The 21,614-nt window shown below is 41.9% G+C and overlaps 2 protein-coding genes across 7 annotated transcripts in view; both read right to left on the bottom strand.

Moving 5' to 3' along the window:
• tafa2 (TAFA chemokine like family member 2) overlaps positions 1–2,586 on the bottom strand; it is a 70,915-nt gene extending 68,329 nt beyond the window's left edge. The window contains exons 1-2 of one of the 3 annotated variants that reach the window (XM_017302917.1): positions 1,937–2,586; positions 1,747–1,857 (exon numbers count right to left, since the gene is read on the bottom strand). In XM_017302917.1, coding sequence (XP_017158406.1) covers positions 1,747–1,748 — 2 coding nt within the window. In that variant the 5' untranslated portion in view covers positions 1,749–1,857; positions 1,937–2,586. The remainder of the gene's footprint in view (positions 1–1,746; positions 1,858–1,936) is intronic. The other 2 variants (XM_017302916.1, XM_017302918.1) reach the window with 2 other exon arrangements.
• Positions 2,587–3,575: 989 nt separating this feature from the next.
• Positions 3,576–21,614, bottom strand: part of etv6 (ETS variant transcription factor 6) — a 47,398-nt gene continuing 29,359 nt past the window's right edge. For all 4 annotated transcript variants that reach the window (XM_008401474.2, XM_017302937.1, XM_017302938.1 and 1 more), the window contains exons 3-8: positions 14,864–15,028; positions 9,562–9,696; positions 7,103–7,711; positions 5,068–5,210; positions 4,228–4,328; positions 3,576–4,150 (exon numbers count right to left, since the gene is read on the bottom strand). In XM_008401474.2, coding sequence (XP_008399696.1) covers positions 4,048–4,150; positions 4,228–4,328; positions 5,068–5,210; positions 7,103–7,711; positions 9,562–9,696; positions 14,864–15,028 — 1,256 coding nt within the window. In that variant the 3' untranslated portion in view covers positions 3,576–4,047. The remainder of the gene's footprint in view (positions 4,151–4,227; positions 4,329–5,067; positions 5,211–7,102; positions 7,712–9,561; positions 9,697–14,863; positions 15,029–21,614) is intronic.

Here is a 21,614-nt window from a genome sequence, read left to right as displayed (position 1 = left end):
CCGTGTTCAGCCTGCATTACAGAACTGGAATAAACTTTTATTAGACCTTTATAGTTCTGAGGTTCTGAACTCTTCTTAAACCAGTCTGTGAGAAAACACCTGAAATGAGACCAACCAACAGGAAACCATGCAGCCTGTGGTCAGTGCAGGCGGTTGCAGGCTGACACCTGTCCTGTAAACCCAATGAGGCTCCAGTGGCGCCCCCCAGAGGCCAGTCTGTAGGCACCCCTACCCGGCTGAACTACGACCAAGTATTTAGGGCCGGACTGAGTTGGGTTTTTTTTATGTTGTTATGAGAATAAAGTCATGATATTACCAGAATAAAGGTGCAATGCTCCCAGAAGAAAGACGTAAAACTCTGAGGAAAAAAAAGTTGTTTTAATGAGGAAAAAGCTTCGATGGTTTCAAGATCAACTCGATTCTTCCTTCTAAACAGACTCAGTCATTTGAACAAAGTCCTGCTGCTCATAAAAATTTGACGCTGATGTATTAAGAGGAAATATTTCCTTATTTGTAGAACCGATACCAAAGTAGACGATGCACATTCCTCATTTTATTTTAATTTTGTTTGTAACACACATTGTCTAAAAATATTACCTTATTTTTCTAATAATATATGTTTGTTCTGGTAATGTTATAACTTCATTCCCATTTTATTATGACTTTATTCTCACAATGATTTTTATTTTCTTAGCCTGGCCTTAGTACTCTTAAATCCTATCTGCATAATAATTTTAAAGAATAGGAATTAAAGGTAGAAGAAACGTCGCTTCCACCAACTGGAAGTTATCTTTTAAAACAATAAATATTAACTTTTGCTGGATTTATTAACCCTGACAGCCAGTAGGGAAAGAATTTGTGCCATTTTGTCAGTAGATCTTAACAATCTATTATCATGACAAACGACAACTTTTTATTTATCTATCACATGGCGAAAAAATATACACACACAAAAAGCCTTAATTAGCATGTAATTAATATTATACTGGAAGTACAATTTATCAGTGTAGCGTGCCTTTAAAATGACCCAGTGCTGGTGCATCTGTACAGAATCACTGAAAAGTTTATTTTAATTCCAATTATTCAGGTCAAAGCATGAAATGTGTGGCATAGATTCTTACAAATACTTGTGTATTTGTATCAGGAAATTTAAATATTACATAAGAACAGTAAAATAGATTTTTAATAGATTAATTATTGTGGTCCAATGAAAAAAATTGATCTATGTCGAAGAATCTTCCTGAAGCTGCAGCTACTCCTTTTGAATCCCCTCCAAGGTCTTCAATGGATTTTACTCCACAATCGTTTTCTGCCACACTTTTTCCTTCCACTAAACTTACTTACATTTTTTCTGTTGCTAAATCTGAATTGCTGAAATAAATTTTGCTTTCATTGACTTACAAATTTCTTAAGATGGAGCTTAATATCTAAGAGGAGCATCACAAATTTGTTTTGACGTCATCGAATCAACACGATTCCAAACTTCCTAGATTTGCCTCTGCCAGCATCCCTCCCATCATATCTGAAGTAACACACACCGCTCCTTCCAGACTGGAGATGGAGGTGTGTGTCCGCCTCTGTTCACTCTGAGAACCAGCCTGATCTCTGCTGGATAAACAGGCAGGCAGCTCTCAGGAGAGCAGCCGCGGTTTGTCCAGTGGATCACAGCAAACTTGTGGAAACTGCAGTCAGGGAAGCCAAAGACAACATGGACCTGTCCAGTGCTTCTGTCCAGCTAAAACTCACATCAGAATGTATTGCGTCCTCTAGCATCTCTGAATTTTGCCGGGTGTTTGCTGGTGTTCATGCCTCCGGGTGTGCGTTCTCGCCGCGCGCAAAGCGAACCTTCCCCCAGATCTCCAAGGAAACGAAGAAAAATAACTCGACACATTCACGTAAACGGATGTGTCGGGTGTGGCTCGATCCGAAATCTTACCTGTTTGTGTCCCACTCCCTTCCCGCACCTTAACGCCCGTTTAAAGCATCGGTGGGGCCGCCGCTACAATCCAGCTGCGCGTCTGCGATGTGGAGACATTTGCATCCAGAACGGGCGGAAAAAAAGGAAGGAGGAGGAAAAAGGGCGACTTGTCTTTTTCTATTATTTTAAAACACCTCCAGGTGAAATCAAACTGAGAGCCGGAGCTTTCTAACAGGAGCGCATCTGATCCATGGCAGTCCCGCCCCGCTCGTGTCCCAGCCCCGGTAAGTCCACGCAGGAGAGAAGCCTTTCCGCGTCCTGTCGGCGCGCCTTTGGACGGCGGTGCGTGTTCAACACCCCAGCAGCTTTCTGAAATAATCAATATTAAAATAGATAAAAAGGAATCAATCAGAAATCGTGACGTATCCGGGTGTTCGGGATCAGCCCCGGCGGAGGTGGATGCTCTGCAGCGGCTCTTCGCGGTCTGACAGCTCGGCTCTGCGCGCTCCAACTTTTATGGAGACCCCGGAGCGCACAGCCGCTGCAGTAATCAGATTACTGACTGTCTGCAGCGCGTGCCCAGGACCTAATTAGCACTGACTGAAACGAAGATCATGATTATAGCAAGGCAAGTGACACTAGGCATAAATAATGAGTGATGCGTTTAGGTTTGTCAATTGGGGGGAAAATGATAGATGATTATTAAGAATCAGCTTTATGCGGTCAGCGCCACCTATCAGCCAAAAATAAAACTATCCCTGAAACCATTAAAAAAATCTTCAGCCCCAAAATATTTTATAAGTATTAGACGGAGTATAGGGGCCTGAAACGACTTATTATTTTAGAAAAAAAATACATTTACGAGAATAAAGTCACAAGTGTGACTTTATGACTACCACGCAGGCCAAAGTTGTGGGACACACACACACACACACACACACACACACACACACACACACATACACACACCAAAAGAAGAAAAAATCAGTCCGAGAGCCACAAATAGCTCCCAGGCCGCACTTTTGACACCCGAGTCAGGCAATAAAGTGACATCATTAAAGTTTCACATAGAAAAACTTTGGAATTATGTCATTTTACACTAACAACCCCAGGGTCATCTTCTCTCTAACTTGATCCATTTCATTATTCATGTTTTATGTGGTGCTGGATGTGTTACACTTAAGTTGTTTTTCAACTTTATGTCGTTTTAAAACCGGAGTCATATAGTTTCAAACATATATAAAATAGATTTGGAATTTAGTTTGATCTACAAATTCAGGGAAGTTGTTATATGTTCATATACGATACCTTACTATCAGAAAATTAACATAGTTAATAATGGTTTACCTCGTCTGATATTCAACTTTCTAAAACTTCAATAAAAACTATCAAAACGATTTTATTGCCTATAAAAATTAATTGTATACCTCGTATTGAACTGAAAGGGCCCAAATTTGCGTCTCTTTTAAAACGTAGCTTCCGGTTTCCCCTGAAAGTGGGCGTGGCTTTGTGCCTGAACCGTAAATGAGACTTTAATTCAAAAGGCACGCGCCACGAACAGACCGGTTCCTGCACCTGATGCCCATAGCAAAGGTTGACCTCTACTGCCACCATGAGGATCTTTAAGGCACCTGCAATGACATCTCCAGTCTCCACGTTCATTTTGATCAAAAACGTTTATTCCATAATGAAAACAGTCCTGTCTCACACACACACACACACACACACACACACACACACACACACACACACACACGCAAACACATGTTTCTTTTTACAAGTAGCAAATTTCCAAGATCTAATGCATGTGGAGAGACAAACCAAAACAAAGAATCATAGAAGCACAAGTGATTGGCTTTTTGCAGCACAGAAACATAAAGAGTCCTCTCAGCAGCCTCCCTCCGACCAATCACAACGCTCCTTCCAACAGGAAGTCACAAGCTCATCCTGAGGCGTTTCACATCTCACTTCCTCTCCCTCTGGGACCGATGGGAGCCAAACTCCTGGCGTTTATCAAGCTGCTTCTGAAAGGCAATGGTGGCTGAGGCTGTAGTAAAGTAGTCCATGGAATCCCCCCTCTCCCATTAACCCCTAACCTCCATCCCCCCTAGCCCCCACCCCGGAGCCGTTCAGCATTCCTCTTTGATGTAGATTTGTTCATCTGTGTCTGAGTCCAGGTGCTCCAGCCGCTCCGTCTGGCCGTTCATGATCTCATCGGGGGTCTTCATGAACCTGAGGGGCAGAAGGGGGAGGAGGGTTATCTACAGGTCAGAGGAGAAGAGGGTGTGGGGTGTGGGGGGGAGTGTTACCTGAACAGGAGTCTTTGTCCGGGCTCTTTCCTGATGATGTTCAGCTTGTAGTAGTGTCTCAGTGCTCGCGACATCTTCTCGTACGTCATGTTGGTTCTGTTCTGTTGGGGGTCAAAAACAACAGGGTCAGAGGTCAAACATCTTTTTACAAAAAACAAAAAAACATTAGATTCAAGGCAGGTACTTTCTAGAGAGGAAATGCTGTAAACATAAAGCTCCAAAAATCAGAGAAAGGAGGGAAGGGATGTCTAAAAGGAATGAAGGAAGGAAATGAAGACAAAATGAATTAACACAAAAGAAGGACACATGGACAAAAGGAAGAAGGAAGGGAAAATAGAGGGGGAAAGGAAAGAAAAGCACAAAGAAAGGAAGGTTATATGAAGGAAAAGACAGACAGGAGGACACTAAAACAAAATAAACAAAGAAAAAGCCACTAAAAGTTATTTTTGTTTCCAAGAGAAAGCAATATTTATTTAGTAAAACAGGAAAACATCTGGAAGCTCCAGCATTTCTCTCTACTGGCCCCTGAACAACAATAGAAGTACATTCCAGGGGATCCCACTTTCAGTAAACTCTCCTTTCATCTCACTGGAACATCTGAAACGTCTCATTAAGAGGGGAACAAAAACCCCATGTTTACAAATCATACTGAGAGATGGATATGTTTACGGATTTTAAAGTTTCTGAACAAATCGACTTCGATTAAAAGTCGGATTTGTCTCCATTTGTCTTTGTGAGATTACACAGCAGAAAAACCCATTTCATGAGGCCGGTCGCCATAACGGTGTGACGTTTGTTTGGGGTCGGCGTCCATGAAGGAACAGGAAGTGGTGCGTTTACCTTGTGGTTCCCCCAGAGCCTGGCCAGACCGTTGGGGTCCATGATGCGGAAGACTTTGCTGTCGGGATCCTCCCAGCGGATGTAGTTCTCGTACCTGCTGTCTGACAGGAGCTGGTACACGTAGTCCCACAGCAGCCTGCAATCTGGGGACAACACACAGGAGGCGCTCTGGCTCAGTTCACGCCATTTCCAAACAAAACACACCCAACACTAGCTGGGTTTCTGTCACCAGTGTGCACAAAACTTTAGCGATATTCCACTAACATCGAAAAACACGATGTAACGATTATGTTTCTGTTAAATAAGAAATTATAATTAAATCCCACGTGAATATGTTTGTTCATGTGATAAATCATTAATAATCATGGCAGTGATGAATGTAAACATATATATTTTAACCATGGCGCTAGCTCTCAACACTGAGCCATCATTGAGGCGTTGGAACGACACTCAGCGTCTACGTATGCGGCGTTTTAGGGAAATTGCCATTTTACCGAAGTGCGATCGATTCAACATGTTCAAATGACAAACACGACTTTTTATGAACTGTGATGCTGTGACATTAGAGCTGGCTAATAATCACGAAATAAAGGTTTCATATCAGTCTATAGATGATTATTGATCAGGTTTTTGTTGTAAATATTTGAAATACTGCCACAGTGGTGGCATAATTTTCTGTTTTAGCCACAGTTTTTACTCCATGCTGGTTACGATGCTGCGCTCCCAGCTTAGCTCACCATGACAGGCTGAGCGGCTAACGCCTTTCCTCTGCCTACATCTCCCAGAATGCTGAGCCGTTTTGGATTGGAGTTCAGCTAAATTATTGAGAATTCTATTGGCTATATTATCTATTGATTTTGATCACATGTCTATTGTGATATATATTGTTATTGGTTTATTGCCCAGCCCTACACTGTGTGTGACTCTTGAAAAAAAGTGTTTCCATTGTAGCTTTGATAAACACACCAAAGTGATACAACTGAAAAACCACCTCAACCGAGCACACAAACATTAAAAAACATGTTTTTTGAAATTCCCACTATTCCATTAAAGCTGCTGTATGTAACTTTTAAAATATATATTTTTTTACATATGTATTGAAACTGCAATTGTCATGACAGTACAGTATGAAATCCATCCATCCATCCATTTTCTTACACCTTTGTCCCTCAGTGGGGTCAGGAAGGTTGCTGGTGCCCATCTTCAGCTAACGTTCTGGGCGAGAGGTGGGGTCACCCTGGACAGGTCGCCAGTCTGTCGCAGGGCAACACAAAGACACACAGGACAAACAACCATACACACACACACTCACACCTAGGGGCAATTTGGAGAGGCCAATTAACCTGACAGTCATGTTTTTGGACTGTGGGAGGAAACCAGAGTAACCTGTGCATGCGGTGAAAATCCACGCATGCACAGGGAGAACATGCAAACTCCATGCAGAAAGACCGGGGCCGGGAATCGAACCCAGAACCTTCTTGCTGCGAGGCAACAGCTCTACCAACTGCGCCACTGTGCAGCCCACAGTATGAAATAATTACTTTAAAAAAATCAAGCTCCTCTGCCTCCTCCCAGTGCTAACCACAAACAACCAATCAGAGCCAGGAGGCGGGCCATAGAGCTGTCAATCACAAGCTTGTATTGCTGCTCATACTCTTCCCCCACCCGCTTGCTCTCCACTACACTGCAGCTAACAGTACATATTGTTAATGCCAGCAAGTTGTTTCTCTGCAGCATGTACACAAGAATGATTGACAGCTCTAAGACCCTCCTACTGGCTCTGATTAGTTATTTTTGGTGCATTTCATCAGACAGCAATAGCAGCTCATAGAGATCAATCTTTTCACATTTTATCTGTCTCATAATGTCACAGCATGGTGATAATTTTAACAAACATGTAAAAAAAACTGTCTTTATAAAAGTTACATGTTGCAGATTTAAGTAAATTTATTAGCAATATTCCAGTAAGCTGTGTTGTTTTCAGTGGAAAGGCAGCTGGTGTTTTGTGATGAAGGACAGGAAGTGATGTAATGACCTGCTATCCGGCCAATGGGCATCTGCTGCTCCTCTGGAGGAGACACGGGCATGATGACGTGGTTCCTGTAGAGCGCCTCCTCCTGTTGCTGCAACAGCTGCTGCTGGGCCAACTGCTGCTGCTGCTGGTGCTGGTGGTGGTGGTGGTGCACATGCACCTTGCTCTCACGCCCGTTCTCCATCACCACCTGGGAGGGGGGCCCGGCGCGGCTGTGCCTGAAGTCAAGGCCGGCCCCCCCGCCTCTGCCGGGGCTGAGCAGCAGAGGGTTCAGGATGGTGCTGGGCATGAGCTGGATGACGCGGGGCGGCCCCGCCTCCTGGAGCCCTGGACTGGGGGCCTCTCTGGGCGCGGTGCAGGGCCCGTTGGGGGCCGGCGGAGACACAGACAGTGGGTACATCTCCTCGGTCAGGTGGTGGTTGCTGTCAGGCAGCTGGGAGAAGCTCTGCAGGGGGTCCTCGCTGGCCGAGCGGGGCCGGTTGGGCTCCTGAGGCGACCGCCTGGGGGCCGGGTTGAGGGGGGAGCGTGAGCCTGAGCGGCGGTGCCTCAGCTCGATGGTGGGCGGGTTCTGGGGGATTGGTTCTGTACCACGTGGCGTCCGCCGTACCGTCTCTGAGGAGGCAGACATATTGGATTTTAGCTATTTATATTTATCTAAAGGCTTCAAACCTGCAGCGGCAGCAGTGCTACGTTTCTACAACAAAACCACAGCTTTTACATTCAAATGTACAACTTCAAGCAAATTGTTTGATCTTTACTAGATGAATATTCTCTGAAAATAAAACACCTGAAAAGGAAAAGGAGGAGAAACAAATATTGATTTTTATACTGCAGGCGTGTTCCTGGTTGTTGTTGGTTTCCTGTGACTGCTGGGAAGTTAAACGGTTTCATTACTGAAGATGTCGCACATGCACAAACATTCCACTAGATGTCACTACTGTCACTCTGAGACTGAGCCAAATATTTCAGGGAGAAGATCTGAACACAAGAGGGTTATGGAAGAAATTAACAAAGGAATCACTGAATGAGGGAAGGAAAGAAAGCAAATGAGACAGAACACGTGGAATAAATGCAGCAACGACTGCAATCTGCAAATGTTTTTGAGAACTGGACAGATTCTATAACTCCTGAATGTAAAAGTACTGAATAGAGCTTAAATAACCATTGAGAGTAAACTAATTCAGTGTGGAAACAATGTTGACGCTCTAGATTTCTCTGAAACTTTAACAAGGTTTGCAGGTTCCAGGTACCTGCATGGGATAGGAAAAATAGCTAAGAGTGGCACTGACAACAAAGCAGGAACTCACCACAGTGAATGAGTCACTTTGCATGAACTCTTTATTGTTTAACTACATCAGCACTTCCTGGTGGAGCAGGTTTTACTGTCAACACCAGAGTTACGGCTCAGTCCTATCTGATTGCTGCCGAGTCACATTTTCTTCCACCAAACTTGGTCGGCACTTCCTCGAATGGAACCAACAACGTAGTCTAATGGGACTTCCATGGCTGAATACACTTTTATTAAGCTGACGCTTTTGCTTACATATTTTGGAGGACTTTGCATAGTTTACATGTTTACTAGAACTCTTAATCACTTTGGTTAATCTTAATCAGTTTGTAAGGCAGCAAATACGGGATCAGGAGATGATTTTCTGACTTTCAGAGATGTTTTTCCTTGAAGCATAATTTAGTTGGAAATCTCTGCCACTGTTAGTCAGAAGCTGAAAATGAGCTCTGGGTAGCCCTCTGACTGCAATGCTAGTGCATATGCCATACAAATGAAAATAAGGATTTATTACTATAAAGCAACAAACATCACAAATTGCTTCAAAAATGACTTCAGGTCTATTTTTCACATCATTATTTATTATACAAAAGGCATAATTTTGTATAATAATTATACAAAATTATTATACAAATAATAATTTATTTGGTGGCTAATTATGCTTACATTTGTTGTTGGCTGCTAGCATCAGGTTAGCTTAGCTAGGGGCTTCAGATTAATGGCAGGAAAAAGAAACCGTAGCAAGCATTCACTGAAACTTTGTTCTCAGTTTGAATTGTGATAAACTCAGCCCAAAATAAAACTATAAGAACTGAATAACTAAAGCAGCCTACCCAACATAGTGCTTTAAAGGCAATATAGTAGCATTTTAAGCCATTTTACAAAAGCATGTTTTGTACTTTTGTAACAAATTTATTTATTTTTATTTATAAATAAATAATAAAGCATGATGTCACAAAGAGCACAAAGCATATATCTGCCCTTATGGATCTGGTACATCGTCACCAATATCCGAGCTAGATCTTTTTTCTTTTTCAATATCAGGATGGATACAGATATTAAAACTGGATTGGTGCATCTCTAATTCTAATTGGTAGTCGTTATTAGTCTCCAAGCAAAGGCTAAAGAAACGTGAAGTGTGTCCCTGAAGAAGGAAGCTAGTGTAGGGAGGACTGACCTTCGAGCTTCAGATGCTGCACAGCGCTTTCAGGCAGCGAATGGAAAGAGTTCCCAGGAAAGTAAGTAGACGGGCAAAACACACTGGACTTCCGTTGCTTCAGTATGTGCTGCAGCAGCTCATACAGGACATCCCCTGCAGAAAGCAAAAGGTCACAGGTTACCATACGTCTCCCAGTGACATCCGACGCCTGCATGATGTGGGACATCAGCTGTGTCGTCAGACGCAGTGTCCGGTTCCCCTTCTTCTTCTCCTCTGTGCTTTCCAGGATCCAGCCCAAACGATGCTGCCGTTATTGCTCAAACTTCCTCTGGCTTGAGCAATTCAGGACAGGACTCACCAAACAAACAATACTTCTGTTACTAGAGAGACACTTCTTAGATAGTCTACCCCAGAGTGGGAAGACATCATAGACTGGGACGTACTACAACAAGCTCATAGCATTCAGTTTGTATTTAAACCAATGTTTGCTATATCAATACCTCAGTATCCATCAGTGACTTCTCATTAGAGGTTACTACATTCTTGTATTATTCTTGGATACACAACATTCCAGCATCACTTCAATGAATCACAAGCAAACGTTAAATTAGAACCAAATTATGTTTGTTCGTCCGTTTGCGGTTCTCCTTTAGGTTCATCAGAAAAACGTGGTTGATAAAAGATGACTACGGTACTTTGTGCTGTGCCTTCCATTTTTACAATTCTTCAATTTGTCCATACATTTTTAAAATGCAACATCAGTGAAAATGTCACATCAAGATTTTAAAAAAAAAATTGTACATCTGCATCCACCTCTTGATTGGCAAATCAAATTTGTGCCACCAACTCATCTAAAGAGTCTCTTTGTTGCTTTGGCTACCTGAAACCACAATTCTACTTAATAAAATCTAACAGTGGTCTGCTTCCAAATGACTGTTAATTGTCGCAGTAAAACAGGTCTACATGGGGTTTATGGGGATGCTGTTATTTGTAAAGTTGTATCAATCAGTTTTGTACAGTGATGGCGATGAACATCTATCTGCCTCGCCATTACTGATTTCAAACAATTCTGATAACTAAGAAAACCTTTTTCTCATCTGAATGCATATCTAAAGTTAGAGTTGTATGAATAAAACAGGAAATGCTCTGAGAAATTAGCTTGTAAGCTTCAATTTCCAGTTTGTTTAGCCAGTCTGAAACTCAAAAATCAGATCTATTTCCAATCGTAAGTGCGACTACACACCTCCTAGAAAAACAGTTGTGGGTGTGGATGGTGTTACTGAGTGAAGGACAGAATCAAAGTTAGCCATTCTTCCCATTAGAGATTGTAAAGCACATCGATGCTAGAAGTTATTGAAAAAAATAGGACAAGTCGACCCATGTTTGCAGTTCACTGATGCTGCAACAGAGTGCAAGACAATGGAGTAGATGAAAGTTTCTCTGTTTTATCTTTTTGAGCTCTCACCTCTTCTAACATAAATGATGATTGATGTTGTAGAACAGGAAGGCCAGGAAATATTTGGAATGCTGTTCCTCTGTGTCTCTATATTCCCAGCTGCCCTCAAACGTTTGCAACAACTGACTTTCCCGTCACCATGGAGGAAATCTGGCCAGCTCCTGTTTGCAGGATTGTTTTAATTGATCCACAGTGGAGGCTTTTTGATGATGAAGGGACTGTTCAGGGTGGAATTTAACTCCAGACTCTAAAACCTTCATTTGTTTTTAAATGCGTCGGGTGGTGGACTTGCTGGTGTGCTTGAGATCATCTTTTTGTTGCATAAAACAAGTTCACCCAAGTTCTAGGTCACAAAACTTTTATGCAGTGGAATTCATGGTTCCATCAATTCTCATGACAAATTTTGTAATGTCCCTCAATCCCAATGGAGACTAGTACGTTTGATGAGCTAGCTGGGTGTGTAGCCTTGCTTCTCCACTTCTACACAGTCATAAATTTGCGTGGACATATGTCTTGTGGACGTCCACTTTGAGTTGAACCTCTGCAGAGTAAAAAACGTCCGGGTTTCTGGGGGTCTCTGTGACCGTGTACTCGGTATCGGTGGGTAAACTGCTCAGCAGGAAACGCATCAGACTCTTTAGAGTCAGCCCAACCAGTCCCAAGAACACACAACTGCTTGTTGCGTATTCTTGCTAGGTGCCAAACTAGCTTGCCAAACTTGCTGAGCTTGGAAAATTAAGAACTTTGTTACGAGAAATGTAGGCAATCTGTACGCTTGACAATGAAATCTAAACCATCCATGGTAAGTGTCTGCAGAGTCATCATACACCTGAGTGTGTGGTAGCCTTAAAGCCACAGAACAGACCACGCCATCACACTGCCACCACCGTCTTTTCCTTTATGTATGTTTCTTTTCTAAAAGCTTGACTGATAGTGAACCAGATGCAGCTAACGTTCCACTAAGTTCCAGTGGGGACTACTACTTCTTCCCAAAAGACAATGTTGGTTTGGACAGACTTGTGCATGTATTAAAGGACATCATCGATTGAAAAGTGACGTTTTTATTGATTTTCATTTTCCTATCAAAATCAGATTATTTCAAACGAAGTATGACAAAAAAAAAAAAGCAAAAACAGAAAATGGACAATAAGAGAGATTGGAAATGACTGACTAAATGGAGAAAGCATCAACTGAACGGTTGAGGGAAAGTCATTAACAATCTATGAACATATAAAAGGACCATTGTGCCATATGATCCTGGCACTCTTCTGGTCGTAGAGCAGCGTCCGAGGGCAGGAACAAAGCCTGAGCAGGAAGGTCACTCAATGATTTCCAACCTCAACATTTACACAAGCAGCCACCAGACCGGATGGTGTGATCTCACCAACACACGGTCACCCGGCTCGCGCTCTGAACCGCCTAACATAACAAGGAAATGATTCTCATAAAGGAAGCGAGGGTGAACACACACAAACAAAACACATGCACACACACACACACGCACACGCGCGCACGCAGACACACACCCTTTCAGTTCTCACTTTCTGACATTGTGGGGAAAATTCCTGCTTCCTGCTCTTTTCTCTGATTGATTTATTTAAAATAATCTGCTTGTAAAAAACTAATGTGTGCTCAAAATAAGAGGCTCCTGATATTTAAAATTTCATGATATCTGTTGAGTGATTGGTTTATGGCTCACACTCGCCATGATGTAAGTTATGCCGTCTTTCAGAGACGCATTCCATGACAAGGAAACAGCCGTCTAGGAGCTTGTACAAAGCAAAGCATGAAACCCCAGAGACTGATGGGAACTCTGTGCTTATAAACATACAAAGGAGGAAATAGACGCATCACAAGCCAGAAAATTGCTCTCTTCCCTAAAGTGAGATTTAGACTGATACCACTAACCACTGGCTGTAAACAACTAATTCTGACGTAAAAAAAAATCCCCTTCCATTTTAGTTATTTGACCTTATGAGGCAGGCTTTGTGAACGAAACACCTAATATGACCCGAGAAGATCATGAATCATTTCCTCCCACTTTTCTCCTCATTGATTACTTGACAGGATGGGAGATTTGTTTGCGCACAGCTGAAATGGAAATGAGGTGAGCAGTCAGGTTGGTCACTTCACTGGCCTCCAGGCCAGGAAATAAGTCTGCTCCTATTTAGTTTTAAAGATTTGCTGTACATGAAAATAAAACCTAGCAATGTTCAAAAACACATCATTTATGGTGAAAACATTTTTAGGAGCCATTGACAATGCTTATAAGCAGGGTGATATGACTACAGCCAACGGCTCGAGTCAAAGTCCCACATACCTTCCCACAATCACTTGCAATGGTTCTCAAATATGTCTGGAAAAGTTCAAAGTTCACTAAAACCTTTTACCCAACTCCTTTCTATCTATGGCCCAGTTTTCAAAGTCCATACTTTCAATTCACTCTGTTTGCACAAAGCTTGGAATAACTTCAGCACACTGCCAGTTAGCTGACTGTGCTAAGGCACCAACTTTTTTCTTAATTTACGAGAAATGTGTTTAGAAATTAACGTGGAAACTGAAAGGGCCACACCCTTCACTGGTCTTAAGGAAAAGTTGTTTTAAAACTAGCTAGAAAGCTAGAAGTATATTTGTTAAACAGAGATCAGACACACCTCAAACTTGAACAAACTCCATTTGGTCAGTATGCAGTTAAAGACTGAGGGAATAAAAGTTATCAAAAGTGAGAGTTTTTGAGCATGTGTAGGAATTGCTTTCCGTGCGTAACTGCAAGAGCCAAACAGCAAAAATGTAGAATACGTTTTCTTTGTCTGTCAAGAGTTTTGCTTATGTTGGTTTCACCATAATATTACACATACTAAAACAGCAAAAATCAAAATTTTGTTTTTTAAGAAGTCCAAATAGCTTTTTAAAAAACCACCTCAGAATTCTTATTTTTGAAACATTGTTACACTGGGCAATGGGTGTCATTTTACAAGTGGCGGTATAATAAAATAGACTATGAAAATGGTTTTACAGTCACCATGGTACCAGCAGAACCAGCTTAATTAAATTTAATGACAAATGTCAAAATTATTTAAAACTAAAACTGAAGCAAGATGAAGTTTGGAGGATTTTTTATTTTACTTATTAAATGTAATATCTAGAAGCTATGAATAAAAAAGTAGCATCTTATCCAGCCTTGGAGTTGGATTGATCCCTTACATCATTTCTAGATTTATCAGAGCCTTATTTATTCTCGTATGACTTTCATCCTGAACCACATCACACAGCGCCTGTGTGGAGCCTGAAACTCCCAATGTTCTCTACTCCACAGTCGAGAGTTTTTTCTTTCAAATCTTCCAGACAGACTAGCAGAAACAGAATGAGAAAATCAGCTCAATATTTCATTTTATTTTCAGGCGCCTCTCCACTGGTGTTGCTCGGGCGACAGTTGAGGTTGCTTTCTACTTCCTGATGAACCGTCTCCTACTTCCTCTCCCCCAGCAGTCGCGCTGTAACAGCTGCATCCCTCGGCTGTCACCTCGCACCGCCACATCATCTGCTCCTGCTGTCATTACTGATTTATTTTCCATTTTGGAGATTTAATATGAGCAATTGAAAAATTGCACAAGAACATAAGATTTCAGGATGAGATTGACTTAATAGTTATTGTAAAGTAAGACTAAACTAATGTTTTTGCAGGTATTACTTGCAACTATTTTCCTCCCCGTAATTTAATGATCTGTGAATTTCATTTTCTTTCTAGTTGCAAATTTTTTTTTTTCTAGTGTGGGCTGAAATGATTCATTTTTAGAATATTTCACTGATAAATTCAAAGCTGGGAATGTGCTCCTGTTTCCAGAAGTGCGTAAAGAGTAGTACCGGAGTGAGGGGATCTGTAGCGGAAGTCCTCCTTGGTGAGGAGAAGCAGGGCCTTGCCGTTCATCTGGAAGGTGCCGCTGGTGATGGGCCGCAGTGCAAACTCCTTCTCGGCCCACCGCAGCCACTGAGCCACATCTTCCCGGCTCCAAAACACTGGCTGCAGGCCTAGAGGTGCAGAACGGAGAAGAAGTCAGGGTTTAGGGGGAGACGGCAACAAAATGGAGAAGAAAGGAAAAGAAAAGAAGAAAAACGAGTTGAGTGTTGAAGAAGCAGACGGATGGGGAGGCGGCAGTGGTGCTGGAGGCGGAGGAAGGAAGAAAGAAGGAAAGGCAGGAAGGAGAGCGTGGGGAGGGGGGAGGGTAGGGAGGAAGGAGGCAGTAAAAAGGATATTGAGGAAGTGGAGATAAAAGCCGAAAGGAGGGAGTGATTACGGGAATGGCAGCAGAGATAAAGAAAAAAAAGATGAAGGGGGAAACGGAGTCAGAGAGGGAGAAGAGGTTAGAATAAAGATTTTAAAAATTATAGGTTAGACATAAAACTGCAGAATGAATAAAAAAAACTATATATATATATATATATATATATATATATATATATAGAGAGAGAGAGAGAGAGAGAGTTACAATACATTTTGCTGTTTTGTTCTGCTAACCCTGAAGACGCACATTAGATGATGGAAGACTTATTGGTTTGTTTTCAGAGACACGCATGACAGGAAAAATGAGCGAAATAAAGTCAAACAGTCGCCTTTTTATTTCCCTTCTTGACACCGCCGTGTTTCGCTCACTGCCCGGAGAACAAGCGTGTAAAAAATCTATTATAACGACCAAGAAGTATTTACGGTCACCTGAAAAAGTACAGAAAATACCCTGTAAGGAGAAAACTCTATGACCCTGGTGAAAAACATGGTTTATTGAAGAATCTCTAATTTTAAGTAATCTGGATTTTTATTATTATTAAACAAATTGCTCAAATATTCTGAAAACTCGTTTATTTCCTTTATTTCCTTGTCCTGGTTTTTGATTTTGCTGGTTAAATGTCGAAAAGTCAAGAACAAACGGAAAAGCAGCATGAGTATCTAAAACAGCTTAAAATAAAAAAGTTAAATAGATGTCTCTTCTACTAAGCAATCACATCCTTTCTGCATTTTCTTAAACAAACATTAGCGCTGTTTTACCTTGGACAATTTGAAACAAGGAGCATGAACCGTGTTGCAGTAAGAACATGAATTAGAAAATTATATTGTTAAGTACATAATTGACATATATCAAGTGAAATTCTAGTCTGTTCTGCGTATATATCCAAACTGTTTCAGTTCCTTCTTTTGTCCATGAAAAACTGTAGCATCTAGTTAGACTATCTCTCCTTTTCGATGTGTTCTCTGTTGAATGCAGAAATACTCCAAACAACTCCAGTTTAACTTCCCCACTAATTCATTTTCTAAAAGAAACTTTTACAAGCATTTTTATGAACATTTATAGCTGTAATTTAACAAAAATGCTTATTTTACTGTTTATCTGATTTAATTTAATTGTATTTCCAAAGACAAGTTGATGCCAACAAAACTTGGACCATTCATAAAACCAAAATAAAACCAAGCAATGGGTCAACCTATTGCTAAATAATATTGATACTCAGGAAACATTTTTTTACAGTTGACTATGAGTAGATGGTCTTAGAAATGTCATCAAGTGGGTGAAGATTGCCTCATGGTTGGTTCAAAACATCTTGAGAGCACACTAAGTAGTGACAGGAGCTAAATGACACTGATCAACAAGGTCTGGACCCTCAGTTATTGACAAACGGTTGCCCCCTGGAGGCGTGGACTCTGTTGAGGTTTAAGATTTTACCCCTTCACTACCGTTTGGTCATGACGTATGTAATATGACAGTTCTATGCTAAATTACCTGTGCTATAAACGACCAATCTCCACTGCGAAGAGAGAAGTGCCGAGCAGAACGAAATGGCTGATGATGTTTGGGAGCGTGACCAACCCATACTGAACATGTTCGTTCACTTCCTCCGCTGCCAACGCGAAAACTACAGTACAATACTAAAACAGCACAGAAAATTGACATCATTCACAATTCCTGTTTGCTGATCGACCAGGTTAAACCAGAGAAAGCCCTGACGGAACACTGACAGAAGAATCGAGCAGAACTGATTAGGAAGGCATACTATAAGATGTTGATCTCTTCCGTGGTCTTGGCGTTACGCTTAGGAGAAGCACAGAAAATGTCACTGTTGGATAAGTAGGAAGAGGAGGGTTGTCCTGTCAGATGGTCAATTTCCAGAACCACACACAAAAAGAAAAACTTGAAAAAGCGCATGTGAGCTCAGTGCAACGCCACCAGACCATGGGGTCTGTCTTAAGATCTTAAGACAGCGGAAGGCAAAATAACTGTGTGGGGAAAATTAATATTCATTATTTACTTAATGCTTCTGACAATCTTCCTAGAAAATGTTTCTGCATTTTTTTCATTGCTAGACCCTTTGCAATGAAGTCACAACCTAAATTTGAATAAAAAATAATTTAAATGTTATAACTTTTTTTTTGTTTGTTTTTGCCTCAAAGATCATTACCAAAAAGATATTTGGTTAAAATGCCAAATGTATCCAAATCGACCACCAAAAACATTCAGCAACCAATTTTGACCTGCATTTACGCCAGTCAGCATGCGATACTGCCGCCTCATCACATCACTCTTCTCTTGCTGGAACCTGATGATCTACAGTATGACTCAGGCTCACCTCCCCTCTCTTTCCTGGATCCTCTTCTCTGTTTCGCACAGGTGAAACCAAACCGCTAAGCGTGCGTCGCTCTGATCAGAACATCCCCGATGCCCACACCGAGCACAAGCCGTTCACTTCTTACGCCTGACTTATCGGACAGACTCGAACACTTCCTCTGGGAGTCGGACAGCTGTTATCTTTGGCCGCCAATGTCACTTGTCACACGAGTAATAAGAACCGTGTGTCTGCTTCCACTCCCTCCCCCTCGCTTTCCGCTCACCCCGACATGTCAAACAAAGGAAGTTTTCAGAGAGCAATCGATCTAAAATGACACTCTGTCCAGATTGTCAGATTTCTGTTTCTTCCCTTTCCTTCTACTCCTCTATATTCAGTTGGTGATAAGCCAGGGAGGGTCGAGGTTATCTGAAGCACAGCTCTGACCCTCAGCCTGTCGTCTGAGGAAGATGTCTGCAAATGCGATGAAAGTGCTTCAAGACAACAAGGGTTGCGAATAAAAAAAAAGTCGGATCCTATTTTCTTGTTGGGTTTCTGCTTCATTGACAAAATCAGCTCAGCACAAGTCAAATTGGCCATCAAAATGCGTCGACTTTGTAGCTTTCTGTAACGGAAAATAAAACTGTGATACAGCTGAATGCATCCCCGACTTATTAATATTGAATCAAGTTGCCATCTGCACGACGTGCACCAGCTGTACATTGGTCTCCCGTGGCCAAGTTGTGAGAGCGGTGAAGATGGGGCGGGCAGAAGTGAAGCTCAGGTCAAGAGGTCACGGCTGCAGTATGCTCTCTCCAGGGCCGGAGAGCCCTTCCGCCTGTTCCAAAAGCCCTGTGAGATCCGGTCTGCCGGTCTCGGCCATCTGCACGGGGCCCGGAGGAGGAAGCAGCGAGGGGAGCAGAAGGAGTGAGGAGGAGGAGGAGGAGGAGGAAGAAGGGGGCCCAAACAAACGTGTCCCACAACGCTCTTTGGCAGGAAGTAATCCAGCGTGGGCTCCTTTTCAGCACAGGAAACTTCCTGTGGCAGGGTTAGAGAGCAGCGCAGGGAGGTTCAGCAACTGACAGCGGCACAGAGACGAAAAAAAGGAAGAGAGGAAACAGAAAGGAAAGTGTGGCGAGAGCAGCGGATGGTGCGTCAAGACAATAAATTGAAGCAGCATGGATAAAACAGCAATAGGACTAAACAAATATGCAAGAAGAGGAAGGAAAGGCACACAGGAAGGGAAACGGATAACTAATCCGGAGCGCAGATCGAGTTTCCAGAGCCGGACGTCATGTTCAGTCTCCAATTCCTTCCTTAACTTATTTCTGTGGCAACTTGTGTTTATTCTAGGATCTAATCAGCACAGTAAGCAAAGTCCACAAGGCGGATCACAGCATAAAACAGGTTCATGAAAAGTTCCTTCATAACAATATGTAACACTGCTATATACATAAAGTCAACCGCCCACAAATACTGACATCTACATGGCCTTGGGGAGTCCATGTAGATGCCAAATTCACAAGCCATCAGTCAAAGTGAATATTTAGAATGGCTTCCAATATGAAAACAGAAATGGTTTTAAATTTGTCACCAAGACCGTAAACCAAGTATTTTTTTCTTATTCGGTCTTGCCGGCCCACATGTCCATAACAGATGTTACATACAAAAGACTTCCTGCTTCACGGAGCAGCTATTGGTTAAATGCATGGAAATTATAATAATCCAAGCAACAGATTGTTTCCAGTAACAAGCATCACTGACAACTTTAGGAGTAAACTGTATTGGCCAAATATGCTACAGAAACCACAAATAACCACTAAAAATAAAAGTTTTGGTTCTGAAATTTCCTGATGAACACTACAGCATAGAAAACAGCACACCACTGTTCAAACTACCCCTGCTTAGTTTGAATTCTAGTTTGTTTGACTAGAAAGTCCAGTTTGTTTTTTGGAGGTGTGAATGTGCAAATAAACTCTGATGTAGACCAAAAGAGCAAACTCTGGTAAGACCTACAAACCTAGGACTCAGTTCACATGAAGTAAACTCTGGTGCGTTCCAGTGTACATGTGAACGCCAAGCGGACCGTAGATCGCTTCAGCTGCAGGAAGTGAACTACACCGCAAACGAGGGAGTCCAGCTCTAGCAGGAGAAATGACTCATCATCTTCTGCCAAAGACAAAAGGGTATTCCTCCAACCACTTAAATTTCATGCCGGTCCATTTTTTTCATATTTCGTGAAGAAGGAAGTTTCGCTCAGTGTGTTTTTTAGAGGCAGGTTTTTGCATTGTTTCCCTCAGTTGTTCTTGGTGCAGTGCTACCACAGGCGATAGGGGAAACAGGTTTTTCAAAGGGTTTGGTTCGTTTTTACACAGTGCAGTGAGAAAGCAAACAGATGAAAATGTAACATGTTCTAGTTTTGGTCCCCAATCAAACCAAGTCTACCAGACGGTCAGGTGTGAAAGCATCCTAAAATGCCAATGGCAGAAGGTTGGTCTTGTGTCTGTGTTGACTTGACCATATGTTTTAGATCATTCTTCTGCTAAAAGGTCCAAAGATAGCCTATTTTTAGTTTCCCACCCAAAGCTACCAGATCTTTACTTAAAGATCCTGATATTTTCAAAGGCTTGTAATGTGATGCCTTCTAGAATGGAATATGCTTTATTGATCCCTAAGGGGAAATTGCTGATTAGTTGACAAGCTTCCCAAGCTGATGATGTTTACAGGGCTGCTCCATAACAGGACAGAGTCTCCACCGTAGTGACTTTCTTCCCCACCTGCCTGTATATTTCAGATAAAACCAAAGAACAGTTCTGTTGAAGTCCCAGTAGTAGAAAACACACAAATGGCCTGGACACAGGGGAGCAATGTGTTCCCCTACCGTGGATTACCTCAGTTTGAGAGTTCTTGCTTGGTTTGAACTAACTAATCTGGGCAGAACGTTTTTTTTACTGATTTTATTGTGTCTTTTGTCAGGATTTTGAAGTGGGCTTGGTTACTACGGTGATGTAAGGTGCCATGGGGGAGTTGCATTTGGACTTCCTCGGGGTTCTCCACTGAGTTTCTTGTGTAGAACATAATGCGGTCCCTGGGATGAACTTTGTTGTTTCAACTAAAATAAGCATATAGATCTTTATACTCATGACATTAGGACAGAAAATGTACTCTCAAACAACCAGCTGGAATGCTAATGGTTGGAGACCTGGTGACCTCCAAATGTCACCCTTTGCCTTTGCTGCAGTGAGCTTTGAAGACTTTATTTTCCTTTACCATCCTCCTCCCTATGTGCGGTGGAAAGATAAACTAGGGTCTCCACAGTGTTTGTCACAGCTCCGGTTGTTTAAAACTTTTTAATTATTGCCCTGACTCTAAATGTGGGCGAGTATTTATTCCCTTGTAGCCATTTCCTGACTTATGAAGATAAACACATATCTGCCAAACCTGAATGACTGAGAAGAGACTCCGGGTTACGTCACATTTCCACCACAGAGAAAAAAGAAGTCATAAATAACTAATTAAAAGTTTATAGACAATTTGATCAAGTTAACAAAGTGCTTCAGTTACATTTGTTGCATGGAAGTTGTAATGGGTGCCAGGAATCTGTCAATTCAAAATCAAATATGAACTTAAAACCCTGAACAGTAAATATTTTGGGAATCTTAACATTAAAGCCACTGATGGGGAGAAAAATGGATGGCATGGTCAGTTAACAGAAGGAGGAAGAAGAGCACCTTCAGTGCATTCACACACTATTTGGTGCTGGTGAATTTGCTCTGTCTGTTTTCTGTTACAAACTCTGAACCAGATTTGTTGCGTGTTGCAGGAACAAAAATCAATTTCAAGACTTCTGTTTCATCAGGCTCCCTGCTGAACACATCTCAGATTAAAGAGGTTCATGAGTCTGTATACATATCTGTGTGTCTGTGTCTGTGTGTGTGCGTGCGTTGGTAAATGTGGTTTAGCAGGACATTTCGTCAGAATACACACAACACTAGCAGGACATTTTGAATTAACGGGACAGGAG

Source organism: Poecilia reticulata, linkage group LG23 (genome assembly GCF_000633615.1).
Source record: "Poecilia reticulata strain Guanapo linkage group LG23, Guppy_female_1.0+MT, whole genome shotgun sequence".
Classification (NCBI taxonomy): domain Eukaryota; kingdom Metazoa; phylum Chordata; class Actinopteri; order Cyprinodontiformes; family Poeciliidae; genus Poecilia; species Poecilia reticulata.
This window is presented reverse-complemented; position numbering and strand designations above follow the sequence as displayed.